The 23,268-nt window shown below is 55.5% G+C and overlaps 1 protein-coding gene across 18 annotated transcripts in view; it reads right to left on the reverse strand.

Moving 5' to 3' along the window:
• Window positions 1-23,268, reverse strand: part of NFASC (neurofascin) — a 182,065-nt gene that overhangs the window by 32,871 nt on the left and 125,926 nt on the right. For 11 of the 18 annotated variants that reach the window (XM_086693729.1, XM_086693737.1, XM_086693726.1 and 8 more), the window contains 15 exons: window positions 18,543-18,654; window positions 17,973-18,157; window positions 16,532-16,663; window positions 14,138-14,281; window positions 13,383-13,494; window positions 12,451-12,617; window positions 11,846-11,993; window positions 10,451-10,575; window positions 9,485-9,529; window positions 8,179-8,280; window positions 7,676-7,873; window positions 6,789-6,859; window positions 5,257-5,479; window positions 3,141-3,256; window positions 1,033-1,237 (listed from right to left, as the gene is read on the reverse strand). In XM_086693729.1, coding sequence (XP_086549855.1) covers window positions 1,033-1,237; window positions 3,141-3,256; window positions 5,257-5,479; window positions 6,789-6,859; window positions 7,676-7,873; window positions 8,179-8,280; window positions 9,485-9,529; window positions 10,451-10,575; window positions 11,846-11,993; window positions 12,451-12,617; window positions 13,383-13,494; window positions 14,138-14,281; window positions 16,532-16,663; window positions 17,973-18,157; window positions 18,543-18,654 — 2,085 coding nt within the window. The remainder of the gene's footprint in view (window positions 1-1,032; window positions 1,238-3,140; window positions 3,257-5,256; window positions 5,480-6,788; window positions 6,860-7,675; window positions 7,874-8,178; window positions 8,281-9,484; window positions 9,530-10,450; window positions 10,576-11,845; window positions 11,994-12,450; window positions 12,618-13,382; window positions 13,495-14,137; window positions 14,282-16,531; window positions 16,664-17,972; window positions 18,158-18,542; window positions 18,655-23,268) is intronic. The other 7 variants (XM_086693741.1, XM_086693740.1, XM_086693739.1 and 4 more) reach the window with 3 other exon arrangements.

A 23,268-nucleotide genomic window follows, 5' to 3' on the forward strand; every position in this document is an offset into this window, starting at 1 on the left:
ACGCCGCAACCCATCGGAACCACAAGGGGGCCAAAGCCCACCGCCCCATCCAGGATGCTGCTTCCCCCGGTTTAGGACAAGCATGGCTCAGACTCAGTTTAAATGGGGAAGAGGTCAGTCGAGTTTTCCTTTAACAACTACTGTGGATACGGCACACGTTAGGCTCTGCTCCTGCAAAGACACCTTCCAGCTGGCAGGGGACCAACCACAGCTGTTTGGCACAGAGGCTGTGGTTCCTAGGCTTCAGACAAGGATGCTCACCGCTGGGTGCCAGCAGCAGCCAGGCTCCAAGCCGGGAATGCGGGGTGCAGGGGTGAGGAGAAAGAAACCCAAGATGGGATCCACGGACAGGGCACCAGGAGCGGGAGGGACGGGGAGAGGCCGAAGATGAAGAGAAAATGAGGGGCTGGGACAGATAGGAATAAAGAAAACAAGAGAGAAGAACGAAGAAGGAGGAAGAGAAGAAAAATGGGGGGAAAGCAGTTAAAAGGGAGGGGGAGAAATGGAAGAGGGCAAAGCAAATGCCCAGCCGATAAGCTTCGCAGGCATCTGCCTCCCAGGAGCAGGCGGATCGTGAACCAGCATCAGGGCGCCCCCTGCGGGGCCACTGTGCACACAGACCAGCTATCCCCATGGAAGCTTCTGGATTTACAGTGCCGAGAGAGCTCTGAAGGTCCTGGGTGCTTCCGGCGGTCAGGGTGACTGTGCTTCGGCCTCTGGAGGTGGGGGTAGCCCAGGCTCCCCCAGCACCTTTGCGGGGGTCAGTCTACCAGCCTGTCTGGAATGCGGTCAGCAGCAGACGGCACAGGTCTTCTCTTGAGACACGATGTCCTGTCAGGGCAGGCCACCCTGGAGGTGCTGGCGTGCTGTGGGAATGGCAGGAGCCGCTCGGCTCGCGGGACATCAGCTTCTCGGGGTCGTGCAGAGTTCGCCTTGTAATGTCCGGCCAAGTCACTTGGGGGCTGCTCCAGGCCCGCCTGGACGTGCTACCCTGGTCCTGCCCCACCCCGAAGAGCTGTGGGTCACACCTACCTCCTTCCGGGGTGGTGAACTCCTTGGTTTCACTGCGAGGCCCATCGCCTCTCCCATTGACCACAACCATCTCCAGCTTGTAGTTACTGTAGGGGAAGAGGCGGGACACCACGCCACGGGGGCGGTCACCGGGGAAGCTGGCTTGCTGCCTCTTCTGAGACACCCACAGGTTCTTCAACAAGCTGCTCTCCCTCCAGTAGTAGGCCTTCGGGACAGAGGCAGGCCGGTGAGGGGACGGTCAGGTGGAGCGGGTTAGTTGTTAGTGCCGATGGTAGTGACCGGTCTTCCCTTTGCTTGCCACGGGCTCCGAATCCCGAATGCCCTCATCAGTCCCCCTAGGGCTGGGGGAGCGGCCTTAGAAGCCCTGTTCATCAGCCACTAGCGAGTAAGAGTTGATGCGAAACAAGAAATGGGTGTTTCGGGTTCAATCGTTTTCTGAGCCACATCGCCTCTCTGGGTTAGGCAGGTTGGCCAAAGTTACTGATGGCGATGGTCCATCATGAGACTTATTTCCAAGCTGGGAACAAGTTGCTCAGGGAATCCATGCCGGAACCACAAATATGAGCCCAGGGTCCCGGCATGGAAAGCTCTCTTCTGTGCTCAAAGACCACATCACCTTGCGTTGGATTAGTATGGTTTAGATCGGCAGGAAGCGGAAGTTGACAAGTAACAGGTTACCCCCAGAAGTCTGAATACGAGAGCTGATTTAATCCTTTGAAGTCAAACGTTTTCTTTTAATATTGTTTGAAGACCTTTAGAATGGGATAGACACATGTCCAAGTCAGGGGACGCCAGGCTGTTAAGAGCTTGGACGGGATGGCCTTCAGAAGGTGGTAAGTGTTATAAGTAGAGTCGAGAGAGTTTGGGACACAAGGAACAGTTAGCAGTAGGTAAGAAGGCCCAGGTCAGGCTGCCACACCAGCGTCACCTGGGCCTCCAATGGCAAAGGAAGGAGGAAATCCACACTTAAGAAGGGGGCCCAATGGGAGCTTAGCCAAGAAAGCCTCCAGGCAAGTAGGTAAAGAGTGCAAGTCAAATGCTGGGGAAGAGCTCATTCAAGTGTATATATCCTCTTGCCTCTTTCCCCTACCTACCAAATTCATGTCCGCAAAAGAGACTGGTTCCCTCCATTCTGCCCCCAGCTGTCCATCAGCCAACTCTCAATGACCTCTAAGTCACAGAACGTGAACTGTCCCATGCCTACAGCCTCCTTCACTTCCCGGGCAACTTTTATTTATTTATTTTTTTTTAATTTTTTTTTTTTCAACGTTTATTTATTTTTGGGACAGAGAGAGACAGAGCATGAACGGGGGAGGGGCAGAGAGAGAGGGAGACACAGAATCGGAAACAGGCTACAGGCTCTGAGCCATCAGCCCAGAGCCCGACGCGGGGCTCGAACTCCCGGACCGCGAGATCGTGACCTGGCTGAAGTCGGACGCTTAACCGACTGCGCCACCCAGGCGCCCCCCGGGCAACTTTTAAATAAAGTAAGGGAGAGCCTGGCAGAGCCTGGGTCTTCTCTCCCGTTTCCGCACCTCGGCCTACCCTTTCTAAGAGGAGAGACCAGTGAGCAGAAATTGCTCACAGGCAGGGAGACCAGGAGAAGCCGAGGGCCTTCATAATCCATACACTGGATAATCCCGAGTTGGCTGAGACAACAGGGAAGGTCTTTGGTGGCTCTCCCTGTTAGCTGGGGTTTCATGAAAGCAGACTGGGTGAGGCAAGCAGCCCAGCGGGGGCCATTCGGAGAGGGGAGGGGTGTAGCTCAGGGGTGCCTCAACACTGCTCCTAAGATACATGTGTGCCTGCTCACACATGTACGAGAAGCTTAACGTGCTACGCAGGGCCAACCCCGACCCACCACCCTTCCCGTGATTTTCTGCCGAGCAGAACCGTCAGCACATTTCTTTGCAGGCCACACCTGGTAATTTTTTCCTGGGTGTATTTTTGAACCGCTAACACTAGACATCATCTTCGTGAATCAACTCTGGATCGAAAAACTATCCCTAGGACCCCTTCTCCAAGGATCTCATGGCCCGCGTCTGCTACCCCCTTGCCCTGGTTAGCAAGCTGGGTGGTTAGGCGGGGCTGAGAGCGGGTTTCCTCACTCGGTACTCTCTGAGTTGGCCCTGCACCGTGTCGGGATAGACGCGGTTCCACTGAAGGCTGATGGCTGTGCTGTTCAGGACTCGGATTTTAACGTCAGTGGGCGCAGCCCTGGGATCTGCAATGTGTTGGGACAGAGAACTGGTTATACAAGCGGGGCTGGCCCCTGGACTCTAGGGTCTAGGGACTTGTTCTCTGCCGGCCTGTGCCTCCACCCCACTCTAGACACTGGGTACTCCATGAGGGCAGGGGCTATGACTGCTCCATGAGGCTGTACTTGCGGGAGTGGGGGAAAGGCCAGGGCAAAAGGGTGGCCATCTTGGTGGGAGGGGTCTACTTACATGTTTCGAAGGCAATTTTTTGCTACTCTCAGATGCTGGGAGCCCCCATTTGCCCCTTCATCCCATGTGCTACCCTTCCCCACCCTGCTCTGTGTCCCAGCAGGCTACCCTCTCCAGACTGTGTCAGCTGGTCCCCTTGTTCCCAGGCTTCTGGAAGGGTTTGTTCAATAGGAGAGCTCAATAGGAGACCCCAGGGCAGGAGGAGAGGGACGGTGGGTACCTAGTCCCCTGCCTGCCTCTCTGCGGGGCTCAGGTTGACGGTGGTGTACTTTTCTATCCAAGGGCAGTCCTGGTTGTGGGGACTCACCTGTCCCCTGACCCTTCAAGGCTCAGAGTGTTATACTGGGATTCCGCTGTTGCTAGCCCAGCGGGCAGCATGGTTCCTGAACCCTGTCCTCACATTAGAGACAGTCCCCTTTGAGTGACATTTGTTCCCTACCAGCACCCTGCAGGAGACATCACCCATAGATGAAGATGCCCTAACCTAGTTCAGGACAGGATTCTGACCCTTGACTACCTGAAGAAGAAGACCCACCCCTCCCTCATGACTGATTCTTGCCTCCATTTTCTGCACTTTGCTGCCAAAGCTGTTCTGCACCACCCCCCCCACCCCCCACCCCGCACCTCCTCCAGCCCTCGGGGGTGGGCAGGTGCAATGGAAACTGTGGGCAGGTCCATGAAGTTCACGACTAGACCCTGCTTAGTCCATACTCACCAGCCAGTAGTTCCTGCCAGTGTCCTGTCTGGAAGTGTCTGCCACCACAAAGACGAGGAGCAGGATGGACAGAGAGCCTGCTGATACCCTCCACTCATTCCCAAGTGGGTCCAGGAAAGTGGGGCCCGGGGCCCAACCCTCCCTTCTTTCCATCTGACTGTGACACACAACACTGGCTCGACTCTTGACCCCAGCATTGGCCCTTGCAACTCCCCAAGACTCTCCTCTTCCCTTCCTTCTGGTCACCCCGTCCACCTACGTGATCTTTTCTGGGATCAGACGCAGACCCACGAGGGCATGGATCGCCCTGACTGGGAGGGGCGCCACCAACCCCCCTGCTTTGCTCAGCAGCCTACTGAATTGACGTGCTGTGGACAAGGAGGCCACTGCTGTCTTAAAAGCCAGGCATATACTTCCACGTACATGCCCAGAAACTTGTTGGTTCACTGAGGCTAGCCTCCAAAGAACTTCTCTTTGTAAGCCAATTCCGAAGGTTAAGAGCAACACTGGGGATGCCAGCAGGTGGCTGGTATGGATCATTCCAGACTAAGCCTCTGGAGACCGTCTACATTTCTTGAGGTCTCCCCTGGGGAGCCAAGAAGGAGTCTGGCCTGGGGCCCTGCTTCCTGCGGAGGAGTCTAATTATGGCTCTTTGGGAGGGAGAGTCCCGAAGTCTTGGCACTAGCAAGGCTTGGCAGTAAGGTAGATTCGAAGGCCCGGCTTCTATTTTCCAGCTTGACATCTGCTATTGTGTAATAATGGCAAGGTTGTTGCCTCGCAAGGCCTCAGGGTTCACATCCATAAAATGGGAGCACTGGACCACGTGATGATGTTCAAGAATTCTAACTAGCATTTGTGTGATGACATTTCTGCTCCTGACATTTACAAGGGGCCTGTTGCCCGACTTCACCATAGGGGATTTCTCTTTCCGGGGAACCGACTGTCCTCCCCGGATGTTCTCGGAAGGCCCTATGACCCACCCTGAGGTTCCTGGTCTGTGAGGCTGGCCTTGCGCAGCCAGGCTGGGAGGGTCCTTGCTAGCGCATGAGGGAGGGTACTCACAATCTTCCCCGGAGTAGCCGATGACAGTGTCTGGCTCAGGGCCCTTCCCAAAGTCATTTTCAGCCTGGACCCGGATCTCATAGGGTACGTAGACAGGCGTCTGCCCCACCACGTAGCGGGAGCCCCACACTGTGACGTTGTTCCACGTCTCTCGGGTTTCTCTCCGCCGCCACTTGACGATGTAGCGCAGATTGGGGCCAAAGGCAGAGGTGGCATTCATGGGCTGAGCGGGGAGAAATTGAAGGCGAGGGTGGAGCCCAGACCCGCCCACAGCCTGCGCTCTCCTTCTGTGCCAGGCACGCTGCCCCCATCTGCACAGCACTGGCTCCCTCGCAGCCCTGGGAGGGTGTGCCACCCCCACACTGAGTCCCCGAAAGCCAGAGTCCTATGAATTCAGCTGCATGTAGATTTTCTGTGACAGGCTTCGCCCAAGACCTAGTCACTCTGACTCCCAGAGCCACCCGCATCTGCATGTGCACAGGGAGCCAACGTTGTAGTTTCAACAGGACTCTCCTGTGACGGATCGGTAAGAACAAAACAAGGAAACAACATGATACTCTCTAAAGTCGGAGAGGGATGAGTTGTGGTTTAGCCACAGCATGCCTGCTGCCACTGAACTCAAAATTCCAGAACTGACTTGGGTTCTACCAAATCCATGTGTGACTATCCTGTCGTTCCCAGCAGCTAACGGTGGGTGCAACACTCTTCTCTGTTCCCTGAGGGCATGGGCTAGGAATCGGTCCCCTGGGAGCCCACACTACAGAGCTGTAGACCAAGAGCCAGTCCTTGCAAGGTCCTGAAGATGAGCCCAGTGTCTTGAATCTGGGCTCAGCCCAGCTGCCAGGGCTGCTGTGAGGCCGAGCCCTCAGAACGACGGGGATGGCCATCATCCCCAACACTGTATCTCCCTGCTTCTGTTACTCATGGTGGCAGCACAGAAATGTTAATATTTCAATGGCTGAACGTGCACCTCGCAGACTTGGAAGTGGTTTGCAGCAAAAGTCATTTGGAGACCACGTATCCCAATTTTGGTTTGGAAAATATAGTCGGTGAGCCAAAATGAAGATGGGATTTTTTTCAACCCTGGCCTGGAGGGAAGCTTTTATTTCATCTAGTTCATTCCTGGACCAAAAGGAAGCCTGCACTGAAAGAACCTCGGATACTGGTCTTCCTTCTACCCCCAACCAGCTCCAGTGGGAGGGCCCCAGAACACGCCAAAGCTAGGTATACACGTTTAGGCTAAATCTTTTCTAGAATCCAACCTAAACCCCTCCTTCTTCTAGAGAGTAGTCCATTTTATGTCTGCTGGTACTCTCTCTGATTTTGCCAGACGAGCTGTCTATGTTCCTTGGTCACCCCTGCTTCTTCCTCCTGTCTTAAATCTTGCTTTTAGACGTGCTCCTGTTTGCTTTCTGGATGTCCGGTGCAGAGAGTGGCCTTGGGTTCTCAGGGGTGTCGAGAGCAAGGGCTTCCAGGTGCTCAAGGCCAAGAGAGCAGGCCCATCAAGACGGGGGGCTGGGAGGGACCCTTACCGTCCACGTGATCTCCATGTTGTTCTTTCTGGTCCCTTCTCCCTTCACGTCGGCAGGATTGGACTCAGGGGCTGGAACCCAAATGGATGCAAAGTTCAAGTCCAATTCGCTTCACCAGAGCACAGTGAGCCACCAAACTCTCTCCCTCCCACCCGACCCGTCCCTTCTGTGTTCTGTCTTTTCTCAGCATCTCTCCACGCTCTATCCCACAGGCAAGTGAACTCGCTCTGCTGTTTTCTCATGTGTATGACGTGCCTTCCTAGCTAAGACTTAACCCCCTGCCCCTACAAGCAGCGCTAATTTCTTTTGAATTTTAATCCCTTGCCAGATGGCATTTATCGTAAGGCTTTCCATACTTTGGATGGTCCAGACAGCTAACTCAATGTGGATTATCCCCTTCGTGGATTATCTACTAAATTTAATACCAGACTGGTTTATCCCCGGCATTTGACATTTTGGGGGAGCAGCTCCATGCTCAATGAGCTGGTGTGTTTTCAGAAATCTAAACACGACCCCAAGTGGGATAGGAAAAGAAATCTGACATAACACTGGATTACGTATTTCTACTGCAAATCTCTGCCCTTGCACTTCCCTTTAAGGCAGATCACCAAGAATTATTAAGGATGTTAGTAATAATAAGACATCACAGCCAACATTTGCTGTGTGTTCACTAGATGCCAGGCATCACGGGAAGTACCCAAACCGCATTTTCAAACGAAAGCCCCGTGAGGGAGGACGTGCCGCTATTCCCCCGATGAAGAGGTCGAACCTCGGAGACGTCAAATAACCCGCCCACGTTCGTTCCTGCGGCCAGAAACTGGGGGAACTCCGTTTGACCTCAGGGCACCTGGTTTCAGCGCCTGGTCCGTCCGCCCTCGGGTACTCACGCGCCCCGCTGGTTCGGTAGCGCTCGGAGGGGAGGCTGGGGTGGCTGCTGCCCACCTCGTTGATGGCAATGACCCGGAACTGGTAGTTGACGTATGGGGACAGCTGGAGGACGGCGGAGTTGACGCTGCCCGGGAACTTGGAATGGTCATGCCAGACCCCCGGCTGGAACTGGTCCTCTTCGAACTGGACGACGTAGTCTGAGGGGGCAAGAAAGACGGCGCTGTTTGGGAGCTGAGCTAGCAGAGTTCTTCTGCCAAGTACTCCCTCGTGGTTTCCGCTAGTCTTTATCATCTCCCTTGGGTGGGCAAAGGCACGTGCAGATTCCTCCCAAGACAGCGAAAGGGGAACTGAGGCCTCCGTGTGCTCTGGGAACAGCCCAGGGCACGTGTCAAGTGGGACAGAAGCAGGACCAGAGACCCGGTCAAAGCCTCCGGCTGCTACCAGAGACCAGGCTGCCATCCCTCCCTCGCTTCTGGATCGGAGCGCGGGGCCCCTGGCTGACCTGTGATGGGGCTGTTGTTATCGTCCCCTGGGATCCACGTCAGCCTCACGCTCCTCTCGGCCAGGTCGGTGAGCTCCAGGTCCCGGGGTCGGTCTGGCCGTCCTGGCAGTAGAGGAAGAACACAGCACGCAGGACTCCCCAGTTAGAGGCATCCCGTCCTTGGGCCGGCCCCAGCCCTGGACACTGTCCTATGACGGGTCCCTGATGGGCTGTGGTCACCGCCGGCAGGAATCAACCCTGGCCTGCCCCATTCCCTCAGGGGGCCGAGGTAGAACAAAGAGGAGACTCCAAATTCCACCCCCACCCCAAAAGCATCAAAGGATGTAGGGCACAGAGAGAACTGGGGCCGACCTATCCCATTTCTGCGGATACTCTTGGGTGCAAGTGTTTGGAAAATGCTGCCCTTTTCACGAGACCCATGCTTGTGACCCTTAGGAAAGCTGGCGAGGAAGTGTGGGGTTTTGTCTCCTTTTCTCTGGATAATTACCTTCTACTCTGCCAAGGCTTTGAGGGGGCAGGGGTCTGGGAGGGTGTCTGGAGTGCTGAGTGAGGCAGACCGGTTAGGCGCAGGGGAGGGACAAAGGCAGAGGACCGGGCCAGGGAGGAGACAGGGACTTAGTCTAGAAGTTTCAGTGGTGGACAGCAGGACAGAAGCGCCCCGCAAACATCCAAACAGGGGTGGGGGAGGCACCTTTGGGGGCTCCAGTCTCACCGGATTTCGTCAGTGGGTGTGAGGGCCATCCTGGCCCGGGGGTAAAGCTACCTCACCCCTGACCGGTGTGGTACGCATGCCGTTTCCCCACCCTGGCTCCTCGACCCAGTTATTTCTAGATTTTGGCTGGTTGCTGGGAGGATCCGGAAGGTGAGTCACCCGAGCCCACGTTCGTGTTTGTGTGCACGCGTGTAAATGCAGAGTGTGAATAGGTACATAGCAGCCGATGTGGAGAGGCCGCGAACGAGATGGGCCTATGGAGAACTTGAAGTGGGTGGGCCTTCCCGACAGCAGCCTACACGCTTCTGCGGCCAAAGCTGTGGGGACAGAACGGGCCACCACCAGGAAGCGGTGAGCGTGGCCACAAGTAGGGGATGGGGTGGAACAGCAGCCTCACCTGCGAAAAGTATGGGAAGCCCGGAGTAGGGCTGCGGCGGGGCTGGGAGGTGCGGGCGGGACCCTGGGGCGTGGGGAGCGTTACCCACTTGCCTACGCACCGCACAGCCTGTCCTGTAGCACCTTCCTCCTCGGGCTCCACCCTCCCCGCTACCTAGAGAAGGTTCTGGCGAGGGTCCCGTGATTAGTACGAATTACCTTTGGGCAGGGCAGCCAAACGGTTAGTTGGAGTGGCCTGATCAGCTGCAAAGGTAAGACGGGTTATCCAGGTTAGCAGGTTATCCAGGGTTACAGGTGTTCCAGAAGGATGGGAATAGGCGGCCGAGGCTTGAACAGCTGCCCCGGGCTGAGGTGTTCAAGGCACAGCTTCACCTGCCCTTCCACGGAGACCCCCCCCCCATGTCTTATAGAGGTCGTCTTGTTTCCTCCACGGCTGGCGTGGGGGCAGGGGGACTCGTCTCCTTCCCATCCCAGTGCCACCGTGTGCCTAGAACCACCGTCCCCGGCAGCTGTGTACCACCACCGCAGAAGAGACAGGGTGGACCAACAGCAGGGGCAAAGGGACGCCCAGAAAGAGGACAGAGGTGATGAGGCGACACCAGGGGATGTGCCTCCCTGGATGGGAAAGGCTACCTTCCTCTGGGGTTAGGATGGCTTAGTATTTACAGTCTGGCCCGGACACAGGGCAGGACGTGATGGAATCATTTTGCTAAGTGCACCGCGTCCTGTGAAATCCCCTCAAGAAACCGGAGGTGGGAGGGGGAGGGAGGCTGGCAGAGGGTGTTCCCAGAATAAAGTCAAAATTCAGTCTCGCTTCGACGGTGGACTGTTTTCACTGGCGTAGCGGTAGAGAGGCAGCTGTGAAGTTGGTAAAAATGATCACGAGAAGAACCCCCTGTCCACCTTCCCTCTCTCGCTCAGGAACCCTTCAGCTGAGGCTTTGGGCGAGTTAATGGTTCCACTCGGGAGGTACGGTGTCCAGCCCAGCACGTTCTGAAAGGAGCAGCTTCCTAACCCTCAGATCAAATGGCAGGAGACCACCGTGCCTGACCAGCCCGCTGACCACAGGCAGGGCCCTGGGAGCCGTCCAAGGCCCACGGCTTCTCTGGCCTCGGGAAGGGGTGGCGGGGGGAGGTCAGAGCGCGTGTGAGCGGCGGCAGTTACCTAGCACAGTAAGGTAGGCCTTGGCCAAGTCTTGGTCCAGCTCAGTGCTGGCAACGCACGTGTAACTCCCCTGGTCTCGCTCAGCCACACCAAAGATGGTCAGGGAGTCGTCCTCCTTCTTCATCCTGCAAGGGCACCAGGGAGGGGTCAGGAGGAGGGCGAGCGGGCAGACAGTGGGGGGCTGGGGGGGAGCCCCGGGCACTGTCTGCTTTCTCCCTGGAGCGGGGGGTGGCAAGTCAGAGAGGGGAGCGTCACAGGCCGGCCTGGGCAGCCACAGCCCCTCCCAGGCGACAGGAGGCCCCCCTCTCAATGCTGCGAGAGAGGCATGGTCCTCACTGTCACCTGGCGCCCTTAGGTGCCTGACGGAGGGGGACGGGGAAGTGGGTGAAGCGGAAGCCCTGACCCACGTTCCTTGCGCTCGAATGCCCCAGTGGCCATAACGTCTGTGTCTTTCCTGTGCTGCGCTCCCCTCCCAAATTAGGACACAGTTAGGTCCACGCCTCAACAGGCGGGCTGGTATCCCTCCTCTTCCCCTACTTCTGGCTCTCACTTCAGCCCAGTCCAGTCTCGCACCCAGGCTCAGGCCAGGCGCCCTGGGCTCCTCTGAGCTCTCTCCTGCTGAGGGAGGTGGGCACCACGGAGCAGGGCGGGCTGGTGGAGCTCTGAGTATCCACTGAGTGCACGGATGCCTGCGCCTGTCTGCAGGGTACACCCGTGGAGAAGCGAGATGATCGTGGAAACCGCTGTTCCCCATGCGCGACCTCAGGGCTCTGCACAAACACCCCTGGGGATGTTAGAGGGTACAACAAAGAGCCCCGTGGAGGAAGGCTTGGACCAGCCATTCCCAACATGGACTGCACATTGGAGACCCCCGTGGGGACTTTTAGACACTTTCAATGCTTCCCCTCCCCCTACATCACTTAAATCTGGACGCGAGAGGCTGGGGTGGTCTGGTAAGAGTCCAAGTTGCCTACGGGCTCGGACGCCCCACGGGCACTCTGGTGGCCGGCGACTCGGGCTTGCCCTGCCCTCTGCTGGAGAACAGGGGCACTGCAAGCAGGTCTGAGGACGTTGCCGCCAGCCTTGCCGAGACTTGCAGGGAGGAGGAGAGCATAGGGAGGAGGAAAAGGGAGGAGGAGAGAGTGGAAGAGAGGAGGGAAGAGAGAAAGGAGTGGGAAAAGGAGGAGAGGGAGAAGGAAGAGGAGGGGACAGGCAGAGAGCTGGGGGGAGAGGGAGAGAGGGACCCGGGGTTGGGGAGTCACTAATGCTGCCACGCCCCTCTGCACGCATGACACAGGTTCCCTGTCCCTGGGTTCCTCAGTGCGTCGCCAAGAGCAAGGGGAAAGGAAACGGTCCCAGACTCGTGGCAGGGAGAGAGAGGGAAGGAGCGGAAACCTGTTTCCGATGTAAAGGGGCTCGTCATCCTTCAGCCAGGAGACCGTGAGCTTCAGGGAGGGGTCGTGCTTCACCCGACACTCCAGCTGCACCGTGGTGCCCCTTTTGGCGACCTGGTCCTCGGGCATCCGGTAGATCCTGGTGGGGTCTGTGGAGAAGCCGAGGGAGGTCGTCACTGGCGTGGCCTCTGCCCACCACCCCACGTGGCCTCACCGTGTGACACGCGTGACCTCAAGGTTAGACCGACCACTGAAGGTGGAAGAAGGTCACATTCAGTTATGTGAATGAGTGATTCCAAGTAGTAAACAATCCCCAAATCCTTTCTATCTGGCTTGGGAATAGATGATGCACTTTCTGGGGTGTAGTGGGGTGTTGGTGGGGTCTCGGGCTTCCCTCTTTAATTCCACATGGACCAGGCTGAGAATGGCTCGGTGTTCCCAGCACCCAGGCCAGCTGGAAACCCTTGAGGACACACAGACGCACAGGGAGGGTCCCATCAGGGATGGGTGCATTTTCAAAGGGAACAGCGCACGGGAATTGCTTTGTGACGATGGCTTCCTCGCCTGCCCCCACGTCGCCCTCTGCCTACCAACCCTCTCCTTTACCTTTGACCTCCAGGCGGACCTGGTTTTCAGCTTTGCCCAGGATGTTGGTGGCGACGCAGGTGTAGATGCCTTGGTCCTCTTTGCGGATCATCTTGATTTCCAGGCTGCCGTTCTCATAGACATGGTAGTTGCCACCATCCAGGTTGCTGCCTTGCCCGTTCTTAAACCTCACAACAGAGCAGCACAACACGAAGCATACTGAGAGGACTGGCCCAAGGGAGTGGGGTGGCAACCTCTCGAGAGGCTGTGCGGGCAGCCTGGAGCCTGAGCCCCGCAGGGTCCACCTCCAACCACTGGGCGACCCTGGCAAGTCTCTAGCCCTCGGTTTTCTTCTCTGCACAATAAAGGAGGTGGGTGGCTGGGTGGCTGGTCGGTTAAGTGTCCAACTTTTATTTTTTTTAACGTTTATTTATTTTTGAGAGACAGAGACAGAGCATGAGTGGGAGAGGGGCAGAGAGAGAGGGAGACACAGAATCGGAAGCAGGTTCCAGGCTCCGAGCTGTCAGCACAGAGCCCGATGCGGGGCTTGAACTCACGGATCATAAAAATCATGATCTGAGCCGAAGTCGGACGCCTAACCGACTGAGCCACCCAGGCGCCCCAAGTGTCTGACTCTTGATTTCGGCTCAGGTCATGATCTCATGGTTCATGAGTTTGAGCCTTGCATCGGGCTCTGTGCTATCAGCAGAGCCTGCTTGGGATTTTCTTTCTCTCTCCCTTTGCTCCTCCCCCACTCTCACTCTCTCTCTCTGTCTCTAAAACTAACTAAATAAAAAATAAACGAGGGGGCTGACCTCAGTGATCTGCCAACTTCCTCCTGGCTTCCACCCTTTAAGGTTCCCAGGTCTTACTGAATACCTAATGTGGACCTGATGGGAACGGGCACCATAAGACAGGACCCCAGGGGGGACGCCTGGTCTCCTAGAACTTACCATCGGAGTGTGGGGATGGGAGACCCAAAGAACGGGCAGTCCAGCCGCGTCCGGTTGTACAGGATCACCCTAATGAGCTGGTTCCGGGGTGACAGCATCCGAGGGGGCACGTCTGCAAGTCCCGGAGAACGGGTCTTGGCTGGGGGCATCAGCTTTTCCAGCTACCAGCCCCCCCAGTTCTTCTAGGTGCCTCGGTGGCATAGCAGCTCTCCAATCCCCAACATCCCTTCCCCTGTCAAACCTCCTCCTTTAAGAAGCCTCTCAGGGTTGGGTGAGGAAGGAGGAGGGTCACCCATCTACCCTCAGCCTACACTACATCTAGTCCGGCTTTTGCAAAGGGCCTCCCCAAATTATCCAGCAGGTTCTATAACTCCCCCTCCACAACCCCAAGGCATCTCCCGGTCGCCTCTGCCCTCTCCCTGCTCTGGGAGGGACACCAACGGATTCAGAACCATTTCCTACCCCCAGGACACTGAGAACGCAGGCAGAACTGGCCTGGATAGTGGAAGGGGTGAGACAGGTCCCTCCCCGTCATCTGGAGGGGGAAAGGGCCCCAAATCGACTTCTAACAGGGAACTAATTGTCCACACATCCAGATCCCTGGGTCCGAAGTCCCTCATCCTCCCCAGAAAATTCATCTTCAGTGTCCATGCTTCCCCCATCCCGCCGCTCTCTTGCCCCACCCAGCCTGGCTGACCTCTGGAGAAGAACACCCAGGGAGGCTGCACTGAGGGCGAGCGGAGGGGTGCACTCACCCAGCACACTGACGAAGGCGTTGGCCAGCAGGTAGCCGTGCTCGTTGGACGTGTTGCACTGGTACACAGCCCTGCTGCTGATCTGGGTGTCCCGGAAGATGATGGTGTCCCCGGCCACCTCGCGGTTTGGGTTGGGTGGTGCCGCTTCAGATAGGAAAGACGGTCCACGTGAGCAACAGGAGGGGCAGGGTGGAGGGCACTTGGGGCTCTGGCCAGGGCCCCCTAGGACGACCGGGGTGCTGTGGAAGAAGCACCAGAAGTCCCGGCTTCCGGCTCGGCTGCTGCCTAGCTGTGTGACTTTGGGCCCATCATCAAACCTACTGGGGTTTGTCCCTCAGTCTGTCCCATGGGACTGTGAATCCCTGCTCCTCCTATTCAGCAGCTGGGCAGACGTGGTTGACAGCATAAGCCGTGGCAACAGAAAGGGGTTTGAATTCTAACCGCATCACCTGCCCGCTTTATTCAGTTGCTGTAAGCTCCAGCATCCTTGTGTGCGGGATGGGGATGATACGTCACCCTGCGGGGCTCTCAGGGGGGTGACCTGAGATGTTATGCATGCATAAACTCATCAGCAGAGGCCTGGCACACACAGATTATGATGGTCGTTATTATTTTAATCCAATGTGTGCACACCCAAGTGTTTTGAAAAGGACAAAGGAAAGTACAACCGGATGGGACCTACCACCTTCCCATCCTCTGAGCAGAGCATTCCTCAAACATTCAGAGTTAAACCCATAAGCCAATGCCTGTTGAAATGGAATGAGTCCCTAGGTTTGCCAAAGCTTCCTGATCTTCGCAAGAAACGTATCCTAAACCGAGAGAGAACATTTGCTCCCACGGTTCTTCTAGTACGGCTGGCTTGTGATGCAGACGGCAGGGGCTGAGGAGTGGCTGTGGGGTCTCAGTCCTGCTCACATGTCAGTCTGGGACTGGGACAAACCAATAAATCTTTCTGGGCCTCATTTCCCTTCTCTGTCAAACGGGGGAGAATTACTCCCATCCTACTCTGAGGAGATTAAGAGAATGATAATAAACATTTAAAAAAAGGGGGGGCGCCTAGGTGGCTCAGTCGGTTAAGCATCCGACTTCAGCTCAGGTCATGATCTCGCGGTCTGTGAGTTCGCGCCCACATCAGGCTCTGTGCTGACAGCTCAGAGACTGGAGCCTGCTTCAGATTCTGTGTCTCACTCTCTCTCTGTCCCTCCCCTGTTCATGCTCTGTCTCTCTGTCTCAAAAATAAATTAAAAAACATTAAAAACATTTAAAAAATTAAAAAAAAGAGAACGATAATGAGCTGTATGAATAGTTTTCTAGAAGTGTAAAGAATTTCCACTTCCCATCTTTCGCTAGAAGGTGACTTTCTGCTCTAAGATTCCTGGGCTGGACCGGGTGCCTTGGCTTGGATGGTCTGTGAACCCATCCAGCATCGCTCAGACCCACAGCAGCAGTGGGCTGAGGGCCACCCCAGGTCTGGCCCCTCAGGCGCCACTCCACAGATAGCAAGTGTCAGCCCGGAACTGGGGAATCAGCAGGAGGTAAATGAAGACACGGTCAGCATCCTTATCACCCATCCCCAAGTCCCCACTCAGCAAAAAGGCACAAAGAAGTCAACGCCAGCAACTTCAATGCCTCCTTCCCTGGCAATTCTCATGGAGCCCACTTTCCTCTCAGTCACTCCCCTTAAGTGACCGGTGACCTTTCCAGGGCCAAGGCTCAGTTGCAAGTCCTGGGCTCTGCATTTATTTAATGGTGCTGTGAAGTCTGGTGCCTTTGTCTGTCCTGTTCCCAAAGTGCTGTCAGGACACAACAGCAGAGGGCAGGCGGCGTCCGTGTCTCTGCCTGTGCCCAGTGGAAGGACACTGACGGGTGGGGGAGGGGGAAGGTATGTGCTCAGCACCGGACGGTGCGGGCATGCTGCACTCTCACGGAGATCCACAGGGACATTTTCTAACGGGAACGCAACTGGCGAGAATATGACGGGAAAACTCGACCAACAGCCCCATCTGGAAGGGGCCCTGGAATCACCTACTCCAGCCATTGGGCAGGATGCAATTTCCCCAAATCTGGGCATACTCATTAACTGTGCTGGCGCGTCTCTGCTGTCATGGGGAGGTTCTTCCTCACATCCAACCTGCTTCTCATTTCGCCCTCAGCAGAGAGCGGGGTCTGGGGAACTACCGACAGGTTTCCTGTCCTCTCGCACAAAGGTGAGGCAGATTTCCTGTCTCTTGAGATGTCCACAGGGATGGGACGCTCCAGAAGCAGCAGCCAAGGGGCTGTTCTTTGACTTCACTTCTGGGACCACTGGGGCTGGCCCAGAGGGATGGGGATCTGGAGCCTCAGCAGAGACAGGAGAGACAGCAGAATCGGGTGACACCACGGCTTGTTACTTACATTGCAAAGGTTCCCCATTTACCATCCACTGGACGGTGGGCTTGGGGTTCCCATTGGCTCGACACACCAGTCTCCCGTCCTCGCCAGGAGCCAGGATTAGGTTCTTGGGTTCGTCCAGCCAGTAGGGAGCAGCTGGAAGACAAACACAGTGCAGGCAGGGGGGTTAGACGGCATGGGGCAGGCCAAAGACACCAGACCGGCTCCCTCTAGGAAGGCAGGAGCCCCTGGGTGCCAGCTCCAGGCCCTCACCACCTGCCCAGGGCTCATCCTCATGGGATGACTCAGTCCAGCCTGCCTTTGGCTGGCTTGGAGCCACAGATGCCACCCGGTCTATTTTGAGTTCGCAGAACAATAGTTCTAAACTGGGGCCGCTCGTTAGAATCCTCTGAAGAGCTTTTAACAAACACGGACACTGGGGCCTGTCGGAGACCTATTAAGTCAGAATCCTCAGGGGAGGAGGCTGGGGCAGCAAATGCTTTTAGAGCCCCACAGGTGTTCATGATGTGCACCCAAGGGCTCGAGCCAGGGAAGGTGGTCAAGTGCGCACGGGGCTGGCCCCTCTGGGTTTCTATGGCTATCGCTGCAAGATCTGACCATTTAGAAAAGACCTCGTATTTATTCTTTTAGACACTGGGCTCTGGTTAGGGCAGAGCTGGCTAGCCCTTCTAATTGTGGACATGTGGACTTTTTTCTGAGAAGTTCCTTTGCATCGGATTGTCAAAGATCTTGATGCCCCCAACAAGGTCAAGAACCCTCAGTCCGAGTGTCGTGCTGAGACCAAAGTCACAGGATCAGCTGACCGCATGCTACGGAAGTTCTTGTACTATTGGCATCAGACCTCACCGTCCCCACCGTCCTTTCGGCCCCGGGCTGAGAGGCGACTGGTGCACCCTACCCACCTGTGGCGGGGACCCAGAAAGGCACGTGCTTCACTGCCCGCGATAGCTCATGGGGGCCATCCGCGCTCGGGGGAGAGGGAAGTGATTTTTTTTTAAAAAACAATTTGGGTCGTGATAATTCCCCATTTGTAAAAAGAACCACACACAAGTACACAGACAGCACAGGGCCAAAACAACACGCCATGAATTAAAATGCAAAAGTAAATAAAGACAAGGCTCTGGGTGAAATCCACATGGACCATGGAGGTACATTCTTGTGGAGGGAGCCCTGGGCACAACAGAGAGGTGGGTGATGGTCAGGGTGGGTCTCTTTCCCTTAGTACCCACCGTGCACGCACACACACACACACACACACTCTCTCTCTCTCTCTCTCTCTCTCTCTCTCACATCCACGGGGTGACACCATCCCTGGCAGGTCACTTACCACGAACCAGAGTGTTGCTGGGTCTCCCCTGCTCACCCGGCCGCCCCCCAGAGGGAAGGGTGGTCGTGGCATGTAGGGCTGGCAAAATCAGCATAATGAGAAATACACACAACGTACCCTTTACTCTCACCGAGATCGTGTGCCGGATGCTGCCCATCTTGTTGGAGGCCAGGCAGAAATACTCTCCAGAGTCCTCCTCGGAGACGTTGGTGATGCGCAGAGCCTTGTTAAAGTTCTCAAACTTGGCCTTGTCTGATGGGAGGTCCCCACCTTTCTTGTACCACGCGATATCTGGTGTTGGGCTGGGAGAGGGACCAAGCGGGAAACACGGACTCATCACCAGCTGCGGCCCTGCTGTTCTTCTACAGAGTCTGGGACACCCAGGTGACCTTAAAGTGGACTTGGGCCCAGAAGGACGCGTGTCCTATGAGAGCCGACCTCTCCCATACAGAGGGGACGCTCGGCCGCAGAGCACTGAGGGACTTACGTAAAGTCACGTGAGGTTCTAACACACGTCCAGGATGCCTACCCATCTCCCTTCCCCATTACCCATGAAGGAAACAGCCAGAACGGGATGGAGAGGACGATGTTTTGCCCCCCAAACCGTGGCAAGAACAGAGCGTGCACAAACCCCCACCCGCGTCCTCCCGGAGGGTGGCCAGAGGTGGGGGTGTGAGCTGTACGTACACCCCGGAGGCGATGCACTCCAGCACGAGGTCCATGCCACGCAGTACCATCTGACTGCTTGCCGTGCCCTGGGGGTACATGAAGCTGGGGGTCCTTTCTGCAACTCCTCGGGCTGAAACAGGATAGAAGGAGCTCTCATGAGGCTCCTGCCCAGAGGGTGGACCCAGCTAGGCCAAAGCGGTCAGGCTAGAAAGAAGTGTCATCACGCCCCCTGCTTACTCCCTTACCCTCAGAGGCACCAAGCCCCGGACCCTCCCAGCTGAACCACCCCCCCCCCCCCCAGGGGCCGGGGCATCATTAAGAGAGGTGTGTTAGGAAGCGCGGGGCTCCTCGGCCCCACTGGCACATGTGTGTGAGCACATCTAAGTTCTGAAAGGCTCTGGCAAGAGGAGCCCAGCTTCCTCCCTTGTTAGGAAAACCCCTCCTTCCCGGGAAAGGAGGAGGGGGCTGCCCGGGCAGTGAGCAGTTTATTCCTGGAGCATCTTGTGTTGGGACCCCAGAGGCCAATGCGGTGGCCACCACCGGGAGGCCGTCTCAGCAGCAGCAGCGGATGAACGAGAAGACCTGTATTGGGCCCCAGGACAGACAACCTGCTCTTTGCGACCCTGGAGACAAGGAGCTGGGATGAAGCCACAGAGACCCAGATGAACAGTCAGAGATGCAGGAAGCATTATTAATGGCTTAGCAAAGACATGGAGAGAATGAATGAGCAGAGATGACAGGAAATCACTCTGGGGCCAAGACCATTCTGCTTCTTCGCTAATGACTCTGGAAGGGGGCTGGGAGGAGGGTGTTAATTGGATGTGAGAGACTGGGGGAGGGGGAGTGGGGAGCGGCAGCCAAGACGGAGGAGGTGATCTACAATTCAACTAGGTGGGAGCAGCCATCAGTGACGTGCACGTGGGTTTGGAAGGCCCGGTGGCTCGCGGAGATCGACACAGCCAGGATGGCCGTTTGGCTGTGGACGGGGTCATGCAAGTCTGGGCACACCCCCAGCACAGCGGACCCCACCTTTCCTGCACCTCGCCTCTCCCCGGGAGCTCTGTGCCCAGTAAGACGGAAGGGAGAAAAGCAAGGGTTTTCCCACCAGGAGCCCCAAAGCAAAGGGAAGCTGGAGGAGGCACCCCTGCCCAGAGGTGTAGGGGTCTTAGACTCAGCTGGAGAGGTGAGAGGAAGAAGGCAGGCAGAGCTGCCAGGGGCCGGGCGCCCTCAGAGATGCCTGGAAGGGGAACAAGGGCGTCTTCCCGGCGGGGGGGGGGGGGGGGGCTGTGAACGGGTGCTGGCAGCGAGGACAGAGTGGCGGGGGAACCCTGGCTCCGTGACACCGGTGTCTCCTAAAGGAGCTTGTTGGACAGGCTGGTGCCCGGCTGGGTCAGCAGGGCTCCCGTCTTAGAGGCACTCAGCTTCTCTCCATTAGCCATCGGGGAGTGCATTTCCTAGAGCTGGTGTCTATTTCATGCTTTTGTCAGGGGAAGAAATGATGAGAGTTAGTTAGGCGGCTGGCACAACACGTAGCACACAGCGAGCGTTCAGTCGGTGTTTGTGGGATGGATGGATTCAAGGGGAGAAGGGAACAGACAAGAAGACAACAGTTTACCCCGCGTGTTATCTCTCTTTCTGCAGAGGTCCTCATTTGTCCCACCGGCACACACATACACAACAGTGGCTACTGAACGGGTTAATCCATTATGGGGTTAATTGGTTACCGTCTGTAACTCTTGTGACAGCCAGCTCTCAGTCCCAAGAAAGCCTGATACAAAGCAACGGCTTCCTCCCACCCATTATCGTGGCATCACCCAAACAGTCAAGACAACACAAGGTCAAGGGAACTATGAGGAGAAGGAGCTTTCAGGGCAGGTGGCTCTGGTGTGAGGTTGGTGAGTCTGTTGAGTGCGGGGAACCCCCGGACTACGTGGGAGAGCCAGCTCAGTTGGCATACTCTTTCCACGCAGGGACAAAATCTGCAGAAACCAGCCCGAGACCCTGTGGACATTTAATTCACACCATAGCACGCAGCACCACAAGCACACTTGGCCAGCAAAGCAGTAAGTATGGGACGGAGGAGAAATGAACAGTCTCGCTGTGGGGACCTTGACAATGCTGGGAGCTGTGACTATAAAAAGGTTATAGCAATACTCCCGTTCGTAGGATGTGGGCTAGCAACCACAGAATTATCCCAAAGGAGGAGAAGCTACTGGGAAACAAGCCAAGGTTCAAAAAATATAGGGAAGCACATTCTAAAAGTCAGAGGCAATAATCAGGGCCACCATTTGGTGAGCATCCATGACGGGCCAAGCCCGGGCTAACAGCTCTCTCTAGACGTCATAGTCATAGTCATGTTCATCCTCACAACAAACCTGGGGGGGGGACCACCTCCATTTGCACCAGAGGGAACTGAGGCTCAATGGAGTCCACAGACTTGGCAAGGTCACAAGTCAGTTGTGTTTTGGATTCTGGACCATTTGGCACCAAAGTGTGTGCTCTGACACTATACTGTATCGCCTCTTTAAAGATGGATATCCCATCTGTCCCTGCTTCTGACAGCCAGCTTTGGGAGTATCTTTCTTACTCAAACCAAAGAAAACTGAAATCCAAGGGCAAAAGAGGTGAGGGAGAAAGACATTTTTGTCTTAGCGAGCTGCCCTGATGAACCTCTTCCACTATGTTTTCCTTAAACATTGTTCCCATTGTCTTAGCTAAGAGGCCATCCCTCCTCAGTGGCCATTAAATAAACTCAAGCCCAACGTGGAAGAGAAGCTGAGCTGGGAATGAAGAGGCTCCAAAGGCATCTCAACTGGATTCTTAAGGCCACGGAAGGCTTGAAGAGGAGTCAGGGTGACACATGGTATCATGAAGGGTTAGAAGGCTGGACCCAAAGAAGAGGTTATGAAAAACTGGTCAGCTGCAGCAGGTGCCAATTTATGATAGGATAAATGATAATTTATGAAGGATAAGCCAGCTGGGGGCTTTGGGGCCACTGCTCCCAAGGGAAGATGGCTAATTTCTTTCCCTGGAGAAGCAGACTCAGGAAGAGTCTCCAAGACAAAGCTGATTACTCTATAGGACCCTAAATGGTAGAGGATGACTGTCTCCTAGGGTGTCATAGGATCTCACCCACCCTCATTGAGGTGGGGATTCAGACGATGCTTCTCTTATTCTCCCTGTTCTTCAGGGCTGGGGTCAGATCGAATACCTGATCAAACTCAGAACCCAGATGCCAAAGCTCATGTCGGCGGATTCAGGAAGAGTTTCCCACATGGGCCCCTCTGACCTCTAGCCCAAGGACAGTCCATCCTTTCCTGCTCTCCCAGGCTGTGGTTCAAGAACAGGCTCGTGGGTTTCTAGGGGAATCTGGCCAGGGGGGACACCTCAAGAGATGATACTGCCTCGGCCACCTTGGCTTTAAAGGGCCAATGAAAAAATGTTTTGGTCAACTCCTGTGAGAGGAAAGGTCAAGACTGCTGACAACCTGAGTTGCCCCCCCTCCGTCAAGTACTGTGGGTTAGCAGAAGAGAGTTCAATGCATCGGATGTATCTAAGAACCTCTGCCAGAAACAGCTTTTAGGGGCAGCTGGATCTCACATCTGCTGCTTTCAATTCTCGGAATTGAGGACTCATGAGGTTGGATCCGTGGTATCTCATCCACCTCTCTGGCCCCAGGAACAGCTGACCAAACAATCCCAGAAGACAAAAAAAATCTCTTTATCTAGTAACATTTGATACCTTCCACTGCCAGGAAATCTCTTCCATAAGTATAACCCAAATCCCTTATGCAATAGTTGGAGGTTTTTTTTTTGTTTGTTTGTTTGTTTGTTTTTAAAGCAGGCAGAGCCCAGTGCTGAGCCCAAAGCCAAGGCTTGAACTCACAACTGTGAGATCAAGACCTGAGCTGAGATCAAGAATCGGATGCTTAACGGACTGAGCCACCCAGGCACCCCAGTTGAAGCTTTTTTTTATTCAGTTCTCAGCACAGCTGAAGATCTGAATAGCTTTTGTTCTTCTAGTCTGCCTTCCAGTTCCTCCCTCCATAGTACTTTCTTCCCACACTTGGGCTAGCCTTTCTTCCTTTGGCTTCTCTTCAGGTTCTCTGTGTCCATCTTAACTTGAGTCAACGCTAAACCATTCCCTTCAGTACCAGTAATGTGCTAAGGCGTACTAATCGTTGATGTGTCTGACGCCGTGCTGGGAACCATACGCACGTTACCCTGTTTAACGTTCATGACAATTCTCTGGGGCCTGTAACATACCCATTTTACAGATGAGGAGATTAAATGACTTGCCTGAGGTCACTCAGTGGTACCTCCCGGAGCCTGTGTTTAATTCAAGGAAGGCTGTCTACCTTCGAGTGTCTACTCTTCTCTTGCCTGGGTGAAGTCCAAGTGGCAAGCTACAATCTCAGACCAGCTTCCCCCTGCCACCGAGCAGGTCATTGGGCACTTGGCGTATGTTCAGAGGATACCAAGCCATTGTAGAAATCACTAGAACAAAATGCCGTTATGGGGGGCCAAGCAGACAGATGCACTGGGCATTTTTCATTGCATTGTCTCTTTGTCCAACTCTGCACTCAGGAAGGACTTCATCTTCCTTCCTTTTCACTTTCTATTTCTTTTTAGAAGCATTCAACCTAGCTGCCCTTTGTTCACCGTGCGCCTCACTTTGACTTTATACCTCTTCCAGCTGGCTTCATCCTTGGGTCAACCCCATTCATTCTACCTTGGATTGAGGA

This window comes from Puma concolor, chromosome E4, assembly GCF_028749965.1.
Source record: "Puma concolor isolate L17-30 chromosome E4, mPumCon1.1.hap2, whole genome shotgun sequence".
Taxonomy (NCBI): Eukaryota; Metazoa; Chordata; class Mammalia; order Carnivora; family Felidae; genus Puma; species Puma concolor.